The following is a 22,929-nucleotide window of genomic DNA, read 5'->3' as shown; positions in this document are numbered from 1 at the left end:
CTGCGATCAATTAATAAAAAGTTTAAACCTTCAAAAATCCACAGAATGTCTGCAAAATTAATATCTTGCTCTTTTGCCTCTTTCATGCATTTATCTTTTAGTATCTTCCTGAGTGCGATGTTGTTATTCTGATGAAGGACGGCCAGATTGCTGAGCACGGTACCCATGTGCAGCTAATTGGTAAAGACCGCAACTATGCCATGCTATTCAACAGCATGCAACAGGAGGTAAGGCCAGGGGCGCACGAGGAGCAAAGCCAACTCTTTTGAATAAGGCATCTTTGCCCTCACGACACAATAAAACTGAACATTACAAGCTGAATAATTCATAAGCCCAGAAAGGCAGGCCCTGTAGCAAGGAAATGTTAATGCATACAAAGGCTTTTATTATTTATGTGTGCAGTGATTTACTGGTGAGCTGCTAAAGACCATGTCACCGATATCTCTGTTTTAATAATGTCCACAATGCCATTGCTATGGCCGTTGTGATTTCTGCTGGTGACATGTGTCAAAACTCTTCCCCCACTCCCCTTTTTTACTCTCAGAATCTGGTGAAAGAGAAACTAAAAAACAAAGAGCAGAGGGTAGGTGGAAATAAGGCTGACAGTGCCACTGATGTTGCCGAGGTCAGCCCAAAGATGGAAAGCAAGAAAGGAGGTGAGAAACTCTGCCCGTTTTCATGCTGTTTTCCATGAGAATGGTTCATAAGTAACTTCTTTTCTGGCTTTTATATTTAGAACCATTGATGAAAGCTGAAGAGAAAGGCTCTGGTTCAGTCCCGTGGTCTGTTTACGGAGCCTACATCAAAGCAGCGGGAGGCCCAGTAGTCTTCGTCATCAACATCTTCTTCTTTGTTTCCACCACAGGCAGCCTAGCTTTCAGTAACTGGTGGCTGAGCCACTGGATCAGACAGGGCAGCGGGGTGAGTGTAGATGACTCTAGTTTTCTATAATACAGGATTCTCAGTGGTGTGTGTTTGACTCCCAAAAGAAAAATAACTACTGTGTTTGGATGAGTGTGGCAGCCGACTGAGCATTAATTTGGATGTGCATGATTAAAAAAGTAACAGCACCTTGGTAAACTTAATTAAAAACAAGAGTGAGCAGTAAAGAAACAGATGTGCAGCTAAGCAGTTGGTGGCTGCTGTTGAGAAATGTGCTTGGAATGGCAAACACCACCCAACGGACTGATTTTCATGCCTTTTTTTGTGATCCAAAGTGTGCTTTTCTCAATTTCATTAGAGACCAAATGGGGAAAGAAAGATTTTTTTTGTCAGCCTGTAATTTGTTGCTCCATCTGCCCTCAGAACACATCATTAATCTCGGTGAATGAAACAATAGCGAGCAACAGCATGAGACTCAACCCTCATATTCGGTACTATTCAACTGTTTACATCATCTCCATGGGAGCTGTGTTGTTGCTGAAGACAATCAGAGGGTTGGTGTTTGTGAAGGTAAGCCCCTTTCTTTCACGTTTGTCCTCTTAACCACTGATGAACTTTAAAATTGAGTAGAATGTGTACCTTATATCCAGACAGCGCTCCTGCTTGAACGTCTACACTGTCATTTGTTCATGCTCTTATGGATCCAGTGCTTGCAGGACAAGTCAGTTTATCTGTCCACTGTCCTGTCTCACAACTCATACAGTGGCTGCATGCATATCAGTCTGTTTCTTTATGAGAAACGGAGACAAAGAAGCAGAGAGAAAGAGCGTGTGAGTGTGTGTGCGTGCACGCTCGTGTATTTCAGCATCCCCTCGAGTGTGCATCCTCGTTTTCAAGCTAACCCATCCTGACACTGCACTGCAGAGGTTAGATCCCCACGTTAATGTGTGCCACTTAAAATTGCTAATTTTTCAAAGATGGCTAATCTTTTTTTTACCTCTAGCTGTGATGAGATCTTTGTGAGTGTTAAATATTCCATTAATAGAATAAATTTGTTCTCTGCTGCCACATGTAATTTCTGTCCAATTGTTGAAATGTCTCATGCGCAGTAGGTCATGACCTTTTATGTCCGCCTCCCGGAAACTCATCATAAATGAAGATTTGACAGCACTACTCTGTGCATGACAGCTACCCACCACTGTGCACATGCATAGCATATGTAGCATTTATAACACTCGGGCAACATATGTGTTCCACTGTACCCGCTGTGCTTTGAGGTTTAAAACTGTGTCGACTAACAGACAATTTCACTCCAACTGTCTGTTTATCCAAGCAATGAATGTGTCCATACGGTTGTTGTTTACACGTGTCAGGTCTCGTGTTCAAGCACAACATGTGTTGTCTGTGTTGACAGTGCACCGTGAAGGCTGCCTCCGTGCTCCACGACAAGCTGTTCAGCCGGATCCTCCATTGCCCTATGCACTTTTTTGATACAACACCTCTGGGTCGTATCCTGACCCGCTTCTCTAGGGACATGGACGAGGGTGAGTCTTGATTTGTCTTGACTGTGAACCTTTCCCCCAGGAGACCTTTCAGTCAGTGAAGTCACCCTGGTTGACAAGGTGTAGTGCAAAGACACAGTGTGATTGGACATGGAGCGTTTTCCCTAGTGAGTGGCTCTCTGTTATGCACTTCACTGGTGTCTTTGCTTGACATGTTGATTTGTGAGCTGTTGTTTCTTTGGGTGGTTGGGTTTAATATTTTCGCAGACTCTGCTGTTTTTTTGCCGCTCATAGATTTTCCCCTGACAAAAGACACTTAGTGGGACCTAGAGAGACTCTACACAGTGCATCTGATGTACTTTATCTCCACAGTGGATGTGCGTCTCACCATGCAAGCTGAGATGCTCCTGCAGAACCTGTCCCTGGTGCTGCTTTGCTTGGGAATGGTGGGCATTGTCTTCCCCTGGTTCCTCATTTCAGTCCTGCCTCTGGGAGGCTTTCTCTACATTGTCAATCGTCTTTCCAGGTCAGACATTCAACACTCTCGTCCTAATCTTGGCTTTTGTTATTTTTTCCAAGACTATAATGCAGACAATGTACAATGGTCAGCTCCATACTGTGAAATTGCTCCATACAGACAAAATGACTTAAGCTTTTTATGAAAAGCAATAAATTTCACTGTAACTAATATTGAACCCCAAGTACCCCATGATGCATCCATCTGGGTTTGGATAAATGCGTGACGATTAACAATGTGTCTGTGAATGCAGTTGTGATCATGGCTTTGAAACTCAACTTGGGATTCAGCGTTGACTAGCTAACTTGATAGATAGTTAGGTTTATAACATGAGTTAACTAGTAGAACAGCTTGGGAGCACAGTGGTGCATTGGCTGCCAAGCAAGAAGATTCTCTGCTTGTCATTTTAATTCGTCATTCTAAAGTGGCTGTCGGCGTAACCTCTCACCCAGTATCTGGTGTATGCTTCCATGGATGAATGAAGTGTGCCAACATGATTGAGCTGAGCCAAGGGTAAAGAGCCTTCATGTGACTTTATTTTAGTCTAAAACTTAAAAAATCAAGAGTAAAACCTCTATAATTTATCCAGTTTTTAGTAAAAGAGCTGTTTTCTATGATAGATATGGACATAATGGAAATTCTGAAAATTCAAGTAGCTAATACTGTATGGTCCCTCAAATTATTGACCCCAGAATATCCACTTTTGAAAGATTGTATCAACTATGTGCTAAAAGTGTGATTTGTGTACACTAAAAACATGCTCCACATGCAGGCATACCAAGAGTCATGATCACACAGTTTCTCCATTTTTCCTGCCTTCATAAGTTTACAAAAGTTACGGGTCCGCTAGTCTCTTGGTGGTTCATCCCACCACACAGATGCTTAAAGTCTTTTTTTTTTTCAAAGCAAGCGTAACTGACAAGGAGATACCGTCATGCAATGCAAAGTAATTGGAGAGCAGTAAGTTGCTTTCCCCTATGAGTTGTATTTTTAACTGACAGCTGCCTCTTATTTTCTCTACATGGAGTTGATAAGAGTGAAGTGCATGCAGTAAAGGTGAGGCTTAACACACAGAGCTAACACAGGCAAAAAGCCCACCGTAGATCGTCAAAGTTAGGGTGATAAGTCACTCACTAATCAGAACACCTGCATTTTTGTTTTCTTTTGTTTAGTTCTCATCTCGTTTAGTTCTGGTCCACAGATTGAAACAATACCCTTCATTTTTAGTGTCTCTCATTTTAAAATTCAAAGTTTTAAGAGAGACACTTTTCTAAAGTCCAGCCTTTATCTGACAGCCAATTTTAGTACAAGATGGCGCCAGTATGTTCGGCTCGCCGTCACTCCTCCTCCTGTTTTTTGGTTTTTTGTTTGCTGTTCTTTGCCTTAACTGTGGAAATCAACTCGCTCCGGACTTATGACCGGCAAACTCTCTTTATTATTCGAGACTCAGCAGTGTCAGCACCTTTGTCCTCTGTCTTTGATGGACAAACAAGCGGTGTGCCTCCACTGTTCGATGGTATTCCACCTTACCTACGTCGCACCTGGTTCCTCCCTCCCAAGCTACACCGGAAAAAACGTTGGAGAAGACGAGGGAAGCGAAGTGGTCTCCTGGCTCGCACAAAGGCATTTCTATCACTCTCCTGCCTGGCTGATCCTCCCCTCGCTCAGATGGGTTTCTGCTACTCTGCTGCGGTGAGGGGCTCACTCCAGCCCAGAGGACCCTGGGTGAAAACCGTCTCTCAAACTCCGCCTGCTGTTGCTCCGGCTTTACCGGTAGGCCCGCTTCTTGGCCCGCGCCTCCCTCGGTCATCTGGCTCACTCCTCGCCATGCCGGCGGCGGCGTTCTCCTCTGGTAGGCGACTCTCTGCTATCTCCGGCCCACGCCTGGTGTTTGCTCCCTTCCTGCGTGACTCTCCGGGTCCGTCGCTCGCTGTTTCCGTTCCGGGTCCTCAGTCATCGGCTCTCCTACAGCCACGGATCCGCAGATTTGGTGCTACAAACTCTAACCTACGCCCACTCACCCGCATATCAACCCCGATGACAGCTACTGATCTCACCTTATCTATGGCTTTGATCAACACTCGATCCCTCTCCAATAAGACGTTTCTGCTCAAGGATTTTTTTCTCTTCTTACGACTTGGATTTTATGTTCCTGACGGAGACCTGGTTACGCGCTGGTGAGACTGTGGCTTTCTCTGAGCTTCTTCCTCCAGGCTGTTGTTTTTTAAACACTCCCAGGTCCTCTGGCAAAGGCGGAGGCCTCGCCTGTGTTTTTAAATCTGTTTATGACTGCCATCAGATTTCTTTTTCCTCTTTTTCCAGCTTTGAACTACAGCTTTTTAAACTAAACTCATCCACTCCGTTACTGATTGCAGTGGTATATCGTCCTCCCAAATTTAACAAGGACTTTATCAGTGAGTTTGGGGAATTCCTTTCAGGGCTTTCAGTAGATTTCGATCATTTTCTTATTGTTGGTGACCTGAATATTCATGTGTGCTGTCCATCTAAACCCCTGGTTAGAGACTTTGTTTCACTGTTGGATTCCTTCAACCTTACTCAGTGTGTGTCTGGCTCCACACATGAGAAGGGTCACACTTTGGACCTTGTCATGTCTCACGGCTTGGGTATCCACATCTCTGAAATTTGTGAGAGTGCGTGTATCTCCGATCATTTTCCTGTTCTATTTTCTGCCACTGCACATTGTTCTGATGCTGCAGTTAAACCTCCTTCACGCCGTCACCGGATCATCAATACCCATGTACCATCTCAGTTTTCTGCTGCTTTTAGCAACTCTGAGCTCTCCATGGTGGACTGGATTGATTCCTTGTGTGCAGAAGATTTAACTGCTCTTTTCAACTCAACATGTACTTCTATTTTGGACCTCATCGCTCCCCTAAAAACACTCCGTCCCAAAGCTCACGCTGAACCCTGGATTACAGACTCTGTTCGTGCTCTCAGGCGCACCTGTAGGTGTGCTGAGAGAAAATGGAAAAAGGACAAGCTGCACATTTCTTTTAATATCCTCAGAGACTCTCTTTCAACCTATCAGAAAGCCGTTAAAGAGGCCAAGTCCTCCTACATATCAAACCTGGTTAGCAGTAGTGTCCATAAACCTCAGACTCTGTTTCGTGTTTTAAATTCCATTGTAAATCCTTACACATCCACCAGCCTCACACCTTCTGCCACCCTCTGTAATGACTTTCTAAAGTTCTTTGTAAACAAGATTTCCTCCCTGCAGTCTGTCATTCCATCTTCACCTTCCAATCCCTGTGTTTTGTCTTTGTGCCATTCTGCCTTTAATCAGTTCGAACCAATCTCTCTCTCTCAGCTGCATGAAATAGTCTGCAAGGTTAAGACTACCAACTGTTCCACCGATGCTATCCCCTCTCGGCTTCTGAAGCAGGTTCTGGACTCAGTCGGACCTTTCCTTCTGGTCCTGATCAATGCCTGCCTCAGTTCTGGTTGTTTTCCAACACCCTTCAAGCACGCTGTTGTTCAACCTCTCCTTAAAAAGCCTAATCTAGATCCATCCCTACTCTCTAACTATAGGCCCATTTCCAACCTCCCTTTTCTGTCTAAAGTACTGGAACGAGCCACCCTCACGCAGCTCCAGCTATTTCTTGACAATAACAATCTCTATGAGAAGTTCCAGTCTGGTTTTAGAGCTCGGCATAGCACAGAAACCGCCCTTCTGAGAGTTTTTAATGATTTGCTTTTAACTGTTGACTCTGGTTGTGCTGCTGTCTTAGTAACCTTGGACCTGACAGCAGCCTTCGACACTGCTATCCCGCCTTCAACATTGTCGGTTTAAAGGGCACTGTCTTAAAGTTTTTCCAGTCCTATTTGAATAATAGGAGTTTTTCTGTTCACCTTGGTGAACTGTCATCTCCCAGAGCTCCTTTAACCTGTGGCGTACCTCAGGGGTCCATACTAGGCCCCCTGTTGTTTATTCTGTACTTGCTCCCTCTGGGCGATGTGCTCCGTAAACATAATGTGTCCTTCCACATCTTTGCCGATGATATTCAGATCTACCTCCCTCTGAGGTTGAACTGCAATGTTTCTTTGCAGCTGCTACTCTCCTGCTTGTCTGACATTAAGACTTGGATGACTCTTAACTTCTTACACCTTAATGAAAGCAAAACTGAAGTCATTGTGTTTGGGCTTCCTAAAGATCCCAACTTCTCTCTTGACTTTTTGGGACCCCTAACCTCCGATTGCACTTCTTCCATTAAGAGTCTTGGTGTTATTTTTGACAATGCTTTTAAACTTGATAAACAAATCAGCTCTGTAGTTAAGGGATCTTTTTATCATTTGCGGATTTTAGCCAAAGTCAAGTCTTACCTTTGCAGGAACGATCTAGAAAGAGTGGTCCATGCTTTTATTACTTCATGGCTAGACTACTGCAATTCCCTCTATGCTGGCCTAGATCGTTCCTGTCTACATCGCCTTCAACTGGTGCAGAACGCTGCCGCTCGCCTGTTGACCGGTTCAAAAAAAAGAGACCACATCACTCCGGTTCTCTGCTCTCTCCACTGGCTCCCAGTTGCCTTTAGGATTGATTTTAAAATCTTATTGCTGGCTTTTAAGGTTTTAAATGGCACTGCACCTTCTTACCTGTCAGAACTCCTTAGTACTTATCGCCCCAGGAGATCTTTGAGGTCAGCCGACCTGATGCTTTTAGATGTTCCCAGGTATAAAGACAAAGGGAGAGAGGGCGTTTGCTGTGGCTGCACCCAGACTGTGGAACAGTTTACCTCCTCACGTCAGACTCTCCAAAAGCCTAGAAACTTTTAAAACCGCTCTTAAAACTCACCTCTTTTCATTGGCTTTTAGAAAGGTTTAATTTATTTGTTTTATATATTTTTATTTTATTTTTATCAGCGAGGTGTTATTACAAAATTGTGTTCTATTGTATTTTTATCTGTATTTACTGTACAGCACTTTGGTCAGCCTTGGTTGTTTTTAAATGTGCTCTATAAATAAACTTGACTTGACTTGACTTGACAGCAGTGAAGAAAGCAAAGTTAAGCAGATTTTCTTTAAGCCTGATGGATGCTTCGATAAAGAAAATTAAATCCAGCTATAACAAGGACTGAGAAATTACTTGAGAATGGAGGAAAGCTGGTGATTCTCAAAGCCTTTTGGCTCTTTTCCTGTTTTGTTTTACTTTTCCCATTTTTGCACTGAGGGAATATGACACAGTGCACAAAGTTTAGATTAGATATATCAAAATTTAAGACTTGCTCTTAGCATTTGTCATGTGGCTCAAGTTCTTGTACACAAACATACTCTTTGCCTTACGCTTAGTTTAGTCAGTTTGGATCTAATCACCCCAGTGGGGACCAAATATTGGAATGTTACTATACTTGTGGGGACCAGCAGACTTTATGGGGACAATATCCCATCCCTATGAATTTGAAGGCATTTGTGAGACTCAAAATGTGGTTTTAGTGTCAGGGTTACAATCAGGTTAGGGTTAGGCATTCATTTTTGATGGTTAGGGTTAGGGTGAGCCTTTAGGGAAAGCATTATGTCAATTAGATGTCCCCACTAAGATATGAAAACAGACCTGTGTGTGTGTTTGTTTGTTCCTTTTTAAAATGTGGCCATGCAGAGCTGGCAGATTGTGGGTTGCAGCTTTCTTGAGAACTGCTCATCAAAACATCACGAGTGACTGAAGTAAAACCAAAAATACATGAAAATAAATCAAACTGTCTACTCTTCTGTGTGTGAAATAGTTTGAAATTTAGACCCTTAGAGTGATGACATTTTGTAAAAGCTACATGTCTCTGTCATGTCTCCTTTTCAAAGACTTCAAAGGCCTCTTTGAGGCTTAAACGATTGAATAAGTTTTACAGATAGCTGTAGACACTCACTGTTGTACCACTCTCCTGACCTCCTCTGTGCAATTTGACAATGATTTGAACCAAAAATGTCAAATTTGGATTCCTCACTCCATAAGACCTTTTGTCACTCACTTTCAGTCCAGTTCTTGTGTAATTTAGCAAACCTCGGTGTTTCTCCCTGTTTGCCCTTTTTAAGAATGGCTTCTTGACAGCGAAGCCTCCACTGTGACCATTTCTGATGAGGCTTCGACAAACAGTAGATAAGCTGAAGGGACAGATGTATCTCTCAGGTCCTATGTCAAGCTTTTTCTGGCTTTTTTTCCTATTTATTAAGGACACAACTTTCATCTGCTGAAGATGATCCCCGGGCTTGCCATTTCTTTTGTCACATAACATAGCAAGCTGCAAATAACAACATATCAAAAGACAGAATATAAAATTGGTTCTATCGTTGATTGTCTGTTAGGTGTACACACAACACTGGTTCTTCCTTTGAGTTTGTTGCCTTTTTATGCGTGAATGATTCATAGGTCAACATATTCCTCTGAAGATGATCAGGTACAAGAACTAGACTGAAAATGTGTGGAGTAAAAAAACAGCCAAAGATAAACTTTGAAAGGCTTTCAGAAAGCCTAGAAAACTATTGCTTAAGACATTCTTCCCATACACGAATATGAGCAGGGATCATTCAGTCTGGGTGAAAGTCTGGTACAAGTCTTGAGAACTGCTAATCCAAAAATATTTAACTCACTACTGCACTTACTGGGGCGATCGTGGCTCAAGAGTTGGGCCTTCGTCTTGTAATCGGAAGGTTGCCGGTTCGAGCCCCGGCTCGGACAGTCTCGGTCGTTGTGTCCTTGGGCGAGGCACTTCACCCGTTGCCTACTGGTGGTGGTCAGAGGGGCCGGTGGCGCCAGTGTCCGGCAGCCTCGCCTCTGTCAGTGCGCCCCAGGGTGGCTGTGGCTACAGTGTAGCTGCCATCACCAGTGTGTGAATGGGTGGATGATTGTGTAAAGTGCTTTGGGGTCCTTAGGACCAAGTAAAGCGCTATACAAATACTGACCATTTGCCATTATTCAGACTGAGAACTTTTATTGTCATTGTACAGTTGCTTGCACAAAGAAATTATGTAACAAGACCACAAGGTGCAAAAGTAAAAGACAAACACAAACAAGCCGCCAGTTAAAATCTTCTCCACTTATTTAAAACATGCTCTAATCAGTAGTGTTTAATATGGAGTCACTTTGGACCACAGAGAGAGACTGCTAAAGGTAAATACCATGGAAAGAAGTACTGTGATAATCTTTATCTGAACTGATCTGTTCCATAGTAAATTTTGCAAATGCACCTAGTCATTTTATATAATTTTTTCAGCAGTTGTGCAATATAGGTGAAACCACAGAGGGAAACAACAGCTCGCCGGAGTCTCGGGAAATAACCAGAGCATATTGTTATTTCCTCTATCAGTGAGCTCAAGAAGCTCACGAGTCTCTGTGTTATTGCTGCTCCGATGTGAAATCTGAAAGCACATTTCGATTTAAACACATAAAACTATGAGTGTTTTTGACTTTTAGACTTGTATCATAATGACAAATATAAGATAAACTGATATACAGTAGCTATGATTATGTTTGGAGGTGGATTTAGTTTCAGGGAGCTCAGACATTTAAAACTTTCCCTCCCAATCTCTGTATGTACCGCTTGATATTTTTAAACTGGAATTCTTGATTACTTTAATCAGACTTGACACCATTTTTGTCTCTCGAGTGATTAATAAATCACTAAGCATCTTCAGTCATCTTTAAAGAAACATTTTATTTATGGGTAGTGCAGGAATTAGTGATGAATTCTGAGTAAACAACAGAGACCCAGAAGGAAGAGATGATCCCCACCTGTCACTGGAAGGTAGTGATGACCCTTGGCAATGCTGTTGAACAGGACGAAATGCTGTATCTGACAAAGTCACGACATCCCGAGATATTTATGGATGTTACATCAACCTAGATCTCCCATTGATATTACCCACTTCTAAAGCAGCTTTTTATTGAATTCTGAGACGGAGCAGCCCAGGGCATAAACATGTTTGTCTGGATCACAGCCTCGAAGCGAGGAAGTATCATGTTCCTTCCGTCTCTCTTCGCAGCTTTTTATGAGAAAACTGAATGATTCATAGGAGATGTGTAATTCCCATGTACTGTTCGTTCAGTCTTGGCATCTAAAAATAGGAAGACACCACACCTTTGTCAGTATAACTCTCTCCCCGACACTTTGTCTCGAATGGCGAGTCTGATGTCTGGCTGTCTGTGTGTATGAAACACTGCTCATAATGTTGCACAAGCATCAGATAGAGGGAAACGGTAGGGAAGTAAGAAAAACTGGTGCCATGTTTTGGACCATGTGCCGATCCGTCTCTGCCCGTCATTTCATCATGATTTGTCTGCAGCGCTCTTGGATCGTTAAAGCTGATGCGTTCTCCATTCCTTCACTCCTCACTTGTGTTTCGGTATTAACGTGTGAGGTCAGTTTTCCCTCCGAAATAGAGGCCAGTGCAAGTAAAGTAAAAATGTGGCTGAAAGCTGCACTGTCAATTTAACTGAAATATAACATATGTGCGTTGGTTGTCAAAACAAACATTACTCTCGTGTTTCATAAAATTGTCTCTTTTGCACGTACTCCGGCTCGTCTTTTGTGATTTCCAGTTGAATGTAATCCATTTGAACCATTTACCCCGCACATGCTAGAGCGCACTTTCTCACAATGCCTTACAATTTTCATTCAAATGAGACTAAGATGAGTGGAGGCTTTACAGTTCTGCAGTGTGCTGACTCATTAGGATTTTCATAACCATTTAGGGCTGCAAATCACAACATAAATGAGTTCTAATGTGTTTCTAATATATCTGCTTCTGTGATGTATACACAGTGGAAACGGCTCAGAGTAACATCAATACTGAGCTATGTATTTTAAATAAAAATGTGAATTTCATGGAAGTTCAATGTATGATTTTCATTGTTCACTTGCAGGGTACTGCTTCGTGAGCTAAAGCGCCTGGAGAATATCAGCCAATCGCCATTCACCTCTCACATCACCAGCAGCCTTCAAGGCCTCTCCACCATCCATGCCTATGGAAGAGGGCATGATTTCCTTCAAAGGTGAGTACAAGGCTAGCTATGGGCATCATTAAACTTTAATTTCATCTTATCTCTTCTTGTAGTTTTTGAGTTTGCTCCTCTGTTAGTAAACATACCAGAGCCCATACCAGAATATTTCCCCTCAGCAAGCAGGAGAGTGCAGAGCTCTGCTTGCTTCTACTCTGGCTGAAATTAGTTTACGGTATCTCTCTTTCTCTCCCTCTCTTTTTTTTTCAGATATCAGGAATTGCTGGACACCAACCAGGCCTCAAACTACCTCTTCAGCTGTGCAATGCGTTGGCTGGCTATCCGCCTGGACCTCATCAGTATCTCCCTTATCACTGCTGTAGCACTGCTCATTGTCTTCATGCACAATCAGATACCTCCAGCCTACGCAGGCTTGGCCATATCATATGCAGTGCAGGTGTGTAAACAAACTCATGTAGTAACACAGAATGTGCAAAAACACTGACGGCTCTGGTCCTCTGAATGGCAAAAAAGTTGACAGTTTGAAGCTCCGGGCTGTGTAGGAAGGGTAGCAAGGCAGCCTCTATAACTGTGTGCGTCTAAATGTGAGTTAAAACTTGTCTGAATATACACCGATCGCCTTGTGTACTTAACCTTATTGAGAAAACTGGTCCGGGCAGTTTGGGGCAAGCACATGTGGCTGGATGTTGCCAACGTGTACAGCACGGGCCGGATAGGTCTTGTTGCAGGCGCATCCTGTGGATGCTTAATCAGACAGGGATTTTAGTCAACACTGGGAGCTCTTTGTTGAGAATTTCAAGTTAGTCCTGAACAGATTCTTCAGTGTGGGTGTTCTGGTTGCTGCCATGGGTGGTAAGCTTTGTCTGCACCATTGTTTGGGTAGGAGTTACGTAACCACAATATAACCACAGGAATCCCATGAAGTAAGAGTTCAAGGTGGAACATTGAACTCTAACAGGGTTACCATTGTCATTCTTGGCATCTTCACCTTGCCTAGTTTTAATGTTTGCTTCATCGATTTGAAGAGACAGATTAAAATGAGGCTTTTTGTGTTTGACAGAACAAAACATCATTCATCTTTTTTATTCTGCAGTATTTTAGCTGTTATTTGCTGCTTAATATGGGTCTTGTAGCACTGCATGAAGCAGCCATTGATTAGCACAGGTTACATGGTCTGGCTTTAACGCACACTCTCACCTTGCTGTACACAGACAGGATGATTTTCACAGTGTGTCTTAGAAATATGTTTGTTTTCTCATTGCCCAGTTTTTGGTTTTTTAAGATTCTGTTCTTTACTGCATGTTATAATCGACACAGAGAATTGAAATCGATTAACAAGATCGTGAAGGAGCCATATCAGCAAACCTGTTTATTAGGCTGTAAATTGCCAGTTGTTTTATTGCTCAATTGCTGAAGGGGGCAGCGCACATAAATAGCGAGTGTTTCATAGTAATTGGTGTGACACTGTTAATCATTAACCTTTTTACCCCTCTGCTTTTCTTTCTCTTCCAGCTGACTGGCTTGTTTCAGTTTACCGTGCGGCTCCTCACCGAGACAGAAGCTCGCTTTACATCTGTTGAGAGGATCAATCATTATATAAAGGTAACAGCATTGATTAGCACAGTGAGAAAGGTGGATTGTGTAACAGCATGTCTGAAATAACAGCACTAGACCAGACCACATGAGATATATGACACCGTTTTAATTCAAGGCTGTTGGCAAGTCCGTGTGTGTGTGTGTGTGTGTGTGTGTGTGTGTGTGTGTGTGTGTGTGTGTGTGTGTGTGTGTGTGTGTGTGTGTGTGTGTGTGTGTGTGTGTGTGTGTGTGTGTGTGTGTGTGTCACAAGCATTTGATTAGGAATGATAGAAACCTCTTGTGCAGTATTAACACACTCCAGGGCACATGATAGAGCTTATGTCACACAACTGCCATCAAACCACAATATCAGCTCAACTTTTTCTTCTGACGTGCCAAGAAAATCTCATAGAAAGAAAATCACTACAAATCAGTTAGGGGGCTTGCCCCTACACAGAGATTTACAGATTAATGCCAGATACCATCACCTTTTCCTTATCTAAGACTCTTGAGAGCGAAGCACCTAGACGAAGTCCTGAGGCAGCCCAACCTGCCCCCTCCTGGCCTCAGGAGGGAAAGATCACCTTTCAGGATGTTGAGATGCGTTATCGCGATGATCTGCCGCTGGTGCTTAAGAACCTGTCCTTCACTATCCTGCCTGAAGAAACCATCGGCATTGTGGGCCGCACTGGATCAGGTACGACTGACCTTTTCAGTTCCCCAGCCGGCAGACTTTTCAGCTTCCGTTTCCACTTAAATGTGTCTGCATTTGTTAACGCAGCATGTTTTCTATATGCGTTTGCAGGAAAGTCCTCCCTAGGAGTAGCTTTGTTCAGACTTGTGGAGCTGACTGGGGGCTCTATTATCATTGATGGAGTCAATGTTGCACAGATCGGTCTGTATGACCTGCGGAGCAAGCTAGCTATTATTCCTCAAGAGCCTGTGCTCTTCATCGGTACTATCAGGTAATCCATTGATAATTACTTTCATTATTAATCACTGCAACTGGTTTATTGAACTACCTTAAAAATCTTTTGGCTAAAAAATCATATCAGAAAACACCAACGTTTTGGCAATTAATGCATCTGCTTTAATGGAAAATTTGTTTTAGTTGTACAACCAGGTAGATAGCTACTCTCTTCCTCGAAAGTGCCTATAGTCAGCCCATCTGTTTAAAGCTATAGTATATGTGTTGAACATCAAAAGTGAGCAGGATATTTTCCATCTAGTCACTCAGTGTCTGTGATTGTGTTTTCAATTTTGCCTGAAATTGGCTTTTGGGAGATGTTGGAAGATGTCGCTGCTGTGTGTGCACAGCGGTGATCTGATGTGTGCCCATTACAAAAAGGAAAAATGATGCTTTGTGTTAAGAAATTAAACAACAGGGGTGCTAGGTCTGACAGGCCAGAGTATTCAAAAGCAAAAAAGCACCTCTGTTTTGTGAATGAATTCCCTCAGCTGCAGGTCAGAATCGATCCTGGCCATGGATTGTTTTGAGCTCAGGATCAGAGTATGCTGCCCTTCTTGTCATAATGTGAAATAGACACGGGCAGATGCATTTCAGGAGGTTGAGTTTGCTTCGATCACCCTAAAACCTGCCCCAGATGTACCAATTTGTGAGGGTGTGTGGTCCTCTGCATAAAAAAACACACTTCATGAGACTAGAAAAGTATAATAGTATAATATATAAGTGTTGTCCATTTATCACTGTCATAATGTATAATCAGTATGAACGTCAATACCATGGTTTATTTCCAATAGGAGCAATTTAGACCCATGGGATCAATACTCTGATGCTGAGGTCTGGGAAGCTCTCGAGAAGACACATATAAAAGAAATGGTGAGTTACAAATTGGTTGGAGTGTAAATTATATTTTACATGACTAAAGCAGCTTCCTTTTACATCTTTATGTCCCTTTGACCTTCCTCAGGTCAGCCAGCTGCCTCATTCACTCCACTCAGAGGTGACAGAGAACGGAGAGAACTTCTCAGTGGGAGAGCGGCAGCTCCTCTGTGTGGCCAGAGCCCTGCTGAGAAACAGCAAGGTGCTGATTGTATAATGCTGCTGGTTTATATTTCCATGTGGAATAGTTGATAAACTCCTCAGTTCTAAAATGAATAATCAGTCTTGCCATACAACCACCTGCATGGGATACCACTGCCCCCTGCTGGTGGTATCCCATAGCTGGTACGGCTTCTGAACAGATAGCATGAGGTCGGACATCATCAGGACATAGCGTATAATTTTATTTGTTTTCAGCTATTTTTGTGAAGTACTATTTCATAACTTTATATGTCAATAACCATGCATGTGCACCACAATTTCAGCCTTTGCTTTGTTTGGAAGGTTTCTTTCAGTTTTCTTATTTCATCTTATTTTTCTGCAACCTTGGTTGATTAAATCAGCTATCACACACCTGCCCCTCAAATGCCTCTCACATCATATAAATTCTCCTTCACTGAAAACAAAAACTTTGCTTTGAGCAATATTTGCATCGTTTTTTTTATATTATAAAAAATTACTCGATTCCATAATGTGGGTCGTTAGAGTCAATGAAACAGTGCAATCGAAGTAACCAAACTCCCATAATATGAATGCATGTGTCTCTTTTTAAAGATCCTTTTATTGGATGAGGCAACAGCAGCCATTGACACCGAGACAGATCGTCTCATCCAGGAGACCATTCGCACTGCGTTTGGCAGCTGCACTACTCTCATCATCGCCCATCGTCTCAACACAGTGATGAGCTGCAGCAGAGTCATGGTCATGGACAGCGGCCAGGTGAATATAAATGCAGTATGTCTGACTGTGAAACTCGGTCCAGTGGTTGAAACTCAATCGTTGATGTGATATTCCCTAAATTACTGTGTGTTTGATATGACGGATGGAATGAGACAGTTCATGTTTCACTTGAGCAGTTTTCAAGACTCTTGATGGTAGCTGATAACATGAAAAGCACACAAGTAGTCACCAGTTTATGTGTTTCAGCCCTTATCCCTTAATCAGTTGAGTTTGCATTTTTGGCATCAGTAAGTAGAGTAAAATAAGATGGATGCATCAGAAGAGACAAGATTTATAGCTTGAATTTACACCCAGTTTTTTGGCTGTGCAGTGGAGTGAAAAAATCACAGATATTCGTAAGCGTGTTGTTTTATTACTATTAGATGTACCTAAATGGTTCATTACTTCATGCATTTTGCATTAAAAAGACAATTACATTTCCATTTTGTAATCTTTGGCTTTGCCTGTATTATAAAAGATCCCAAAATATTTTGTTGTTCGAGCCTCGTTGATAATGTCAACATGGCTCAAACAGTGTTGGCCACTGTGTGCCGGGAGTGATCGCTACTCCTTATAGGAACTTATGATTCAGCAAAGTGCAGCAAAGGCTGTCTGAGGACAATATTTCCCACATATTGAAATGCTTTTCATACACGGCCGCTGGGAAATATCTTCGGTTGGAGTAAGTTTGGAGATAATGTGCCCAGACTTTATATGCAAGTGCTGATTTTGTTTTATCCTTTTCATTCTCGTAGATTTTGGAGTTTGACAGTCCCGTTGCCTTGCTGGCAGATGAAAACTCAACATTTAGAGCCATGATAGAAGCATCAGAAAACCAAAACAGATAAAACACGCTGGAGCTGAACTTTGGACCTGAGCTGTGATCCTACAAAATATCAAGCTGAATAAATGATTTGCACACACACACAAATCCTGCCAAGTGTGAAAATGATGAGTAAAGAAATCCACTGATGGGTTGTCCATGCAACCGTGTCCGTTTATTTCCTCACCAAAGACACAGAGACAGCACTTCCTAACAGCACATCAAATCTTAGTATGCTAAGTGAGATCTATCAGCCACCTGCTCTTTGCCGCCGTGTCACAGGAGTTGTTTCCTGGGCACCAAACAATTAGCTGCAAGTGAAACAGAGCTGCGTCTCTGACAATAGCACTTTATGTGTCATGTGGACACTTGGAAGGACGTAGGATGGTTCTTTTTTTCAGTTAATCAGTCAGACACTAAATTAGTTTTATTTCCATGACTGAGACCTGACAGTCCAGGAAATTAATGTTAGGCAGAAAATGGTGTGGATCAGATTTAATTTCTTATTTGCATTGCTACTGATGTTTGTTTGTTTATGTCAGGAATTTATTTGTTTGAATTAATTATTAAATACAGTATATTTGAAAAACATCACCTTCTATTCATTCCTCAAAATGGCTTTCCAAAAGAGGCTAAAATGTTTGTGTTTTTTTGTTGTTGCTGTAATGAGATAATTTCAGTAAATTATTGCAGATGTGATATGTGCCTAGACCTGTAAACAATTCCAGGTTATATAATGGAGTTAGCCATGTAAGCATGCTCTTTTTAGACTGCATGCAAGCACTGTGTTTTCAAATTAGCTCATCTTTTCAAATGCTGGAGTTGAATGTTTTGCCAGCAAGATCATTTAGGTGTTGAAGTATGGTGTGTGGTTTGCAACAAAACTGAAAACCATCAGGGTGTGTCTGTACATGTTCTGTTTTCACACATGAGAGGACTGCAAACGTCTGCCTTCGAGTATGTGCTGAACAATCATGAAAAGTGCAATATCCCTTATTTTCAAGATTGCCTTTGTACACTTGAGATTGTGAAGCTGTAATATAAATTTGTTAAATGTGGGATTTTTGATATATAGAGGTTTTTTTGAATAAACCTATTTTTAATTTATTGGTGACGTGTCTAGTCTATTCTTATAAGATGTCCATCAAGGATGTTATGTGGTTGTTTGATTTGTCTCTGGATTCCTCAAAAGGTTATGAATGCATACGCAGGAAAGTGTTACCAGAGGAATTTTTGGAAAGGATCTTTTGCATTCCTTGAGAAAACAAACTAGGGCAATTCATGTTTTATCTTCACATTGAAATAATTTCGATACATGCTTTTGATTTACTAGACTCGATTCATACATGCTGTGGAGGTCTTTATCAGCCTGAAAGCCTTGAGCCTTCTTCATGCTACTCTTGTTTTAATGGTAAAGGAAATTGCATTATTTTAAAAGTAAGAGCAGTCAGTATAGTATAGAGGGAAAAAGAAAGTTTTGTAAAGTGTCTTGTTGCTCCTTAGCAGCAAAACATCTGATGATTTTTCCTTGGGTGACTTGCCTAGAGTTAGCTACAAGTTTCAAAATGAGAATCAGTTAAAAGAAGTGAGCTTACCGGCCTTCATCACCCTCACTTTATTCCCGCTTGAGGCTATTAGCCTGAGGAAATAGTACCTAATGCTACCAGTAAACATGATTTGCATTGTGGGTACTGCAGACACAGTGTGTGTTTTTTTTTTTGTTTTTTTTTTGACAGGGGAAAGAATGCATGGAATACAAAACACATCTGGTTCTACTGAATTTTAAAGCATTTCCAATGTGAGTGTAACAGTGCCGCAGACGAGTCACGCTGTATCAGTCAACTCCTATTTTTCAGTCTATTTTATAAAAGTCACAGAGACATTTATACATGAATATTCCATTAGCTCGTTAGGGAATTGTGAAGCCTTTTGTTTCAGAATAACCCCGCATGAACATGACATCTAAGGCCTCCTCCAGTACTGTATGCAGGCGTTCAACAAACGCAAAGGTTAAATTGGGGTTTATGAGAACATTTCAAAAGTGTAAAGTCCTAATCTGCAGATTTCAGCAACAATCTGCCCACATGCACTTCAGCAAAACTAAGAAATCCACTTTTTTTTTTAACCCTTGAGATCAACTCCAAGTGAAGAAACATGAAAGTAACAAATAGAACATATGACTTTCCCATCTGGTCACCTCTTCCTGCAGTATGAAAATCCACCAAACTGGCATAAACAGCTGTTGGTAAATAACATTAATTCCTTACAAGGTAGGGAAATATCTGAAGATCGTGAAGTCACACAGGAGTAAAGGGAATACCTTTAATTTATGAAACTTGAACTATTCCACATAATGCAAAAGTTACACTGCATTTCATTTGGAGTAACCTTTGTGTGTGTTTTCTCGGACCCCCAAATGATTGCATATCAGACTCAGAATGTTAATATTTTTTGCCCAGGATTTACCTCCTCATCACACACCTTACAATAACCTTACCTGCTGCCTTCATGCTATAATGTATACTTGAAGAGAGTCCACAGTGTTTTTGTGTTGTAACTTTTTATTTTATTTTTTTGGAGGAAAATATTTGAAATGTTTGACTAACTGTGAAGTTTTTTCTTCTTAAAAGCTCAGACTCTGACTTCCTCAGTCCGAACTGGAGGGACAGATTTTCATATTACACTGAGATAACTGCTAATGTGCTGAAACTGGAGTTAAATATGGAAAATTTTCTGGAAGATTATTTCTGAAGACATCTTAAAGAAATTACAAGAAAGCTTGCCTGAGTTCGGACTGTGTTTAAGAATAAAAGTGCTCATACCAAATATTGACTTTCCAGTTAGATGTACAAACTTATTTTGCCGTATTACACCATGTATAAAAACCATGTATATTTATTTTGTATATCTGTGTGCGTGCGTGTGTTGACTAGGCTTTAAAGGTTAAATGGGAGACCACAAATTATGCAGGATGTAGATTTTTTTAGTCAGACATTAAAGCTAAATACCCCCTAATTAAATCTAATATTATATAATAGCCTAATAACCAAATACACGTGAGTGTTTTTAATAGCGCGCTTTTAATCAGAAAGGAAAAACATGGAAACGATTAAAAACATTATTTGTTCTCTATTTACTTACTAGAGCAGGGGTCAGCAACCTTTAACACCCAAAGAGCCATTTGGACGCAATTTCCACGCAAAAGAAAACACTGGGCGCCGCAAATACTTTTTGACATCTAAAATGAAGATAACACTGTATATATTGTTTTTTTACCTTTATGCTTTGTGTGAAGAACTAAGGTGTGTTGCTTAAATCCATGAAGTGCTACAGAGAAAATTACATTTTATTTATGTAATGAACACACTTTGAACTCTTAAAGAAATATAACAAAAGCAAAGACACGCAGCTGAACTAAAATGATCCAGCAAACAAAAACTGTTGTGAGCCGCCACCCTTATATCGCCTTTGGACTTTTGGAGCCTTGACCTGACTGTTAAAAAAAATTATTGGAAAATGAAAAGCAGATGTTTGCAAAATTCTGCCTAAATATGTATTTTACCCGGTTAATGTGTGCAGCCCCGCTGCAGGGGAGGCGGACGCACCTGAGCGGCGCCCGCAATCACGCCTTAACGTCTGTGCTCTCTATGCTGTTGTGTTGGTGTGTGTCGGGCAGTGAGCTGCAAAGCTACAGCCGGCTGTATGCGTACAGCACCCGTGTGTGAAAAGTGGTCAATAAAGAGATGCTGAAAAGCCTGTTCATGGAAACATCGTCGGGTCTGCCGTGATATGTTTACAATGGGACTTCTGCTCCTCAGCGTCTGCAAATCGAGGCTGTACGAAGTCACTTTCAACTTTACGCAGGACTGTAAGCTGTCGTCTGTGAGGCGTGAGCGCTGTTTGAGCGGCTTATTTTGAGCGATCAAAAAATAATAGAATATCATTTTAGATTTATATTTCAATATCACAATAATCTTCCAATTTAGAACTACAAGTTAAAAAAGAACTAACATAAGTAAAATACACAAAAGCTAATTACTTTAAAAAACTAATTAATTTTCCCAAACCACGCGGAGCCGCACTAAAAGGACTAAAGAGCCGCCGGTTGCCGACCCCTGTACTAGAGTAACTTCTTCTTCTGTATAGGGTCTACTGGCGGTTTACTAGAGTAACTAAAAAGCACAAAGCTTTTTATGCAATTTAGTTTCCCTGACTTTTATTTTGAAGTTCACGACTGGAACCCTGCCGGAAGTGAGTTTGGCTGTTGTAGCTCGCCCCAGGCTGCTGGAAGGAGGAAAGCCTTAGCTGTGATGCCGCTGGATGATGGCTGCTTTCGGGATCTTAAGTTACGAACACCGTCCATTAAAGCGGCCCCGACTCGGCCCTCCGGACGTTTATCCGCAAGATCCAAAGCAAAAAGAGGTCAGATTTGACGACGTGCTCCCTGAACGGCCGGGAGTAACGTTTTCTCGAGGAAAATTGTAGGCAGAGGAGCTGTGCGAGCTAACACTAGCTTGCAGTCCTGTGAACGGTCTGGGCCTAGCAATAACAATGAACAGAACCTAGTTGTCAGTTTGTTAGCTAGCTTGCCCTTCTTAGTTGACAATCAGCTACTTGGTAAGATCGCTGAGTTTGCTAAGCTAACTCTTCGGGTGGCGGATGCGTTGCAGTTTGATATAAACTGCAGCCATTGTCTTACTGTGTGGTTTTAAACAATATGCGCTCGGTGTTGGATTGTGCGTGACTGTTTCTGTTTAATAGCCATATGGTTTGTTTTTACGAATAACCAGACCTTCAAAGCTAATCTTTATTACCAGCAAGCTGTAAATTATTTGCTGAGTTTTTAGACTGGAGTTTGGCCTAGCTGAGGTATCCCTGTTCGTTCATATCCAGCAATAACCTGATGTAATCTGTTGATGCAAATGGAAAAAGTGACTCTTTATGTTTCCCCAATAATAATTAAAAAAATGTTTTTATTGTTATTTATGTTTACGTCATGTCTGCAAAACCAATCAACCACGCATCCTGACTTTCTCAGTGGTCTGGGATCTCAAACACTAACGTCGCATGAAAAATATCATTTCTCTTCGCTGAAATGTGTTTCAGGATGAGTTGACTGCATTGAATGTGAAGCAAGGATTCAATAACCAACCAGCTGTATCCGGTGATGAACATGGCAGTGCCAAAAATGTCAACTTCAACCCTTCCAAGGTAATGGCTCATTTTAACACAGCTCCTGCTCTAGCATACCATTCACAACTGGATAGATTCACCCCCCCCTCCCCTGCTGGTTTTTGGCCATCTTACATGTTCCCCTCTCTCTTTATAGATCAGCTCAAACTTCAGCAGCATTATTGCAGAGAAGCTGCGCTACAGCACGTTTCCAGACACAGGGAAGCGTAAACCACAGGTCAACCAGAAGGATAATTTCTGGCTTGTCACAGCGAGGTCACAGAGCTCCATCAATAACTGGTTCACGGATTTAGCTGGGACTAAACCTCTGACACAGCTGGCTAAAAAGGTAAGACTTAAAACCCTTGTTTATTATTTATTATTGGGCATTCCTGTAATTGGTTTCCTAGTTGAGCACAAGTCATTAAGCCACCTAGTTAGTGAGTTAATTGTTTTTAAATTTATGATATGAAGTAAGTACACATTAAAGCATAGTTTAAATTCCTGGGCTGTGGAGAAGCAAAATCACAACAACAACTACACTTTAAGTCTTCCCAAAGCATGCAGGAGGAAAGCCTCAAGTTCAGAGAACCTGAAAAGTTATTAATGATTTTTAATGTGCTTCAGTAGCCAGAAAAGCTACTGGGGGGGATGGTAGGTCTGACCACAGTGCCATATTCTTCTCCAGAAAGCTGACTAAAAGCGACTGAG

At 41.7% G+C, this 22,929-nt stretch overlaps 2 protein-coding genes across 9 annotated transcripts in view; both read left to right on the top strand.

Moving 5' to 3' along the window:
• LOC146717965 (ATP-binding cassette sub-family C member 5) overlaps positions 1 to 18,153 on the top strand; it is a 33,373-nt gene extending 15,220 nt beyond the window's left edge. For both annotated transcript variants that reach the window (XM_085433745.1, XM_085433737.1), the window contains exons 16-30: positions 102 to 227; positions 545 to 656; positions 737 to 921; positions 1,306 to 1,452; positions 2,297 to 2,426; positions 2,757 to 2,910; positions 11,771 to 11,899; positions 12,116 to 12,302; positions 13,379 to 13,468; positions 13,946 to 14,138; positions 14,247 to 14,406; positions 15,203 to 15,281; positions 15,373 to 15,486; positions 16,059 to 16,223; positions 16,979 to 18,153. In XM_085433745.1, coding sequence (XP_085289871.1) covers positions 102 to 227; positions 545 to 656; positions 737 to 921; positions 1,306 to 1,452; positions 2,297 to 2,426; positions 2,757 to 2,910; positions 11,771 to 11,899; positions 12,116 to 12,302; positions 13,379 to 13,468; positions 13,946 to 14,138; positions 14,247 to 14,406; positions 15,203 to 15,281; positions 15,373 to 15,486; positions 16,059 to 16,223; positions 16,979 to 17,071 — 2,064 coding nt within the window. In that variant the 3' untranslated portion in view covers positions 17,072 to 18,153. The remainder of the gene's footprint in view (positions 1 to 101; positions 228 to 544; positions 657 to 736; positions 922 to 1,305; positions 1,453 to 2,296; positions 2,427 to 2,756; positions 2,911 to 11,770; positions 11,900 to 12,115; positions 12,303 to 13,378; positions 13,469 to 13,945; positions 14,139 to 14,246; positions 14,407 to 15,202; positions 15,282 to 15,372; positions 15,487 to 16,058; positions 16,224 to 16,978) is intronic.
• Positions 18,154 to 21,307: 3,154 nt separating this feature from the next.
• med12 (mediator complex subunit 12) overlaps positions 21,308 to 22,929 on the top strand; it is a 35,497-nt gene continuing 33,875 nt past the window's right edge. For all 7 annotated transcript variants that reach the window (XM_085433616.1, XM_085433597.1, XM_085433579.1 and 4 more), the window contains exons 1-3: positions 21,308 to 21,468; positions 22,153 to 22,257; positions 22,376 to 22,567. In XM_085433616.1, coding sequence (XP_085289742.1) covers positions 21,367 to 21,468; positions 22,153 to 22,257; positions 22,376 to 22,567 — 399 coding nt within the window. In that variant the 5' untranslated portion in view covers positions 21,308 to 21,366. The remainder of the gene's footprint in view (positions 21,469 to 22,152; positions 22,258 to 22,375; positions 22,568 to 22,929) is intronic.

Source organism: Copadichromis virginalis, linkage group LG2 (genome assembly GCF_057382275.1).
Source record: "Copadichromis virginalis isolate Kocher_CV1m ecotype Utaka linkage group LG2, C_Virginalis_male_GT1.1, whole genome shotgun sequence".
Classification (NCBI taxonomy): domain Eukaryota; kingdom Metazoa; phylum Chordata; class Actinopteri; order Cichliformes; family Cichlidae; genus Copadichromis; species Copadichromis virginalis.
This window is presented reverse-complemented; position numbering and strand designations above follow the sequence as displayed.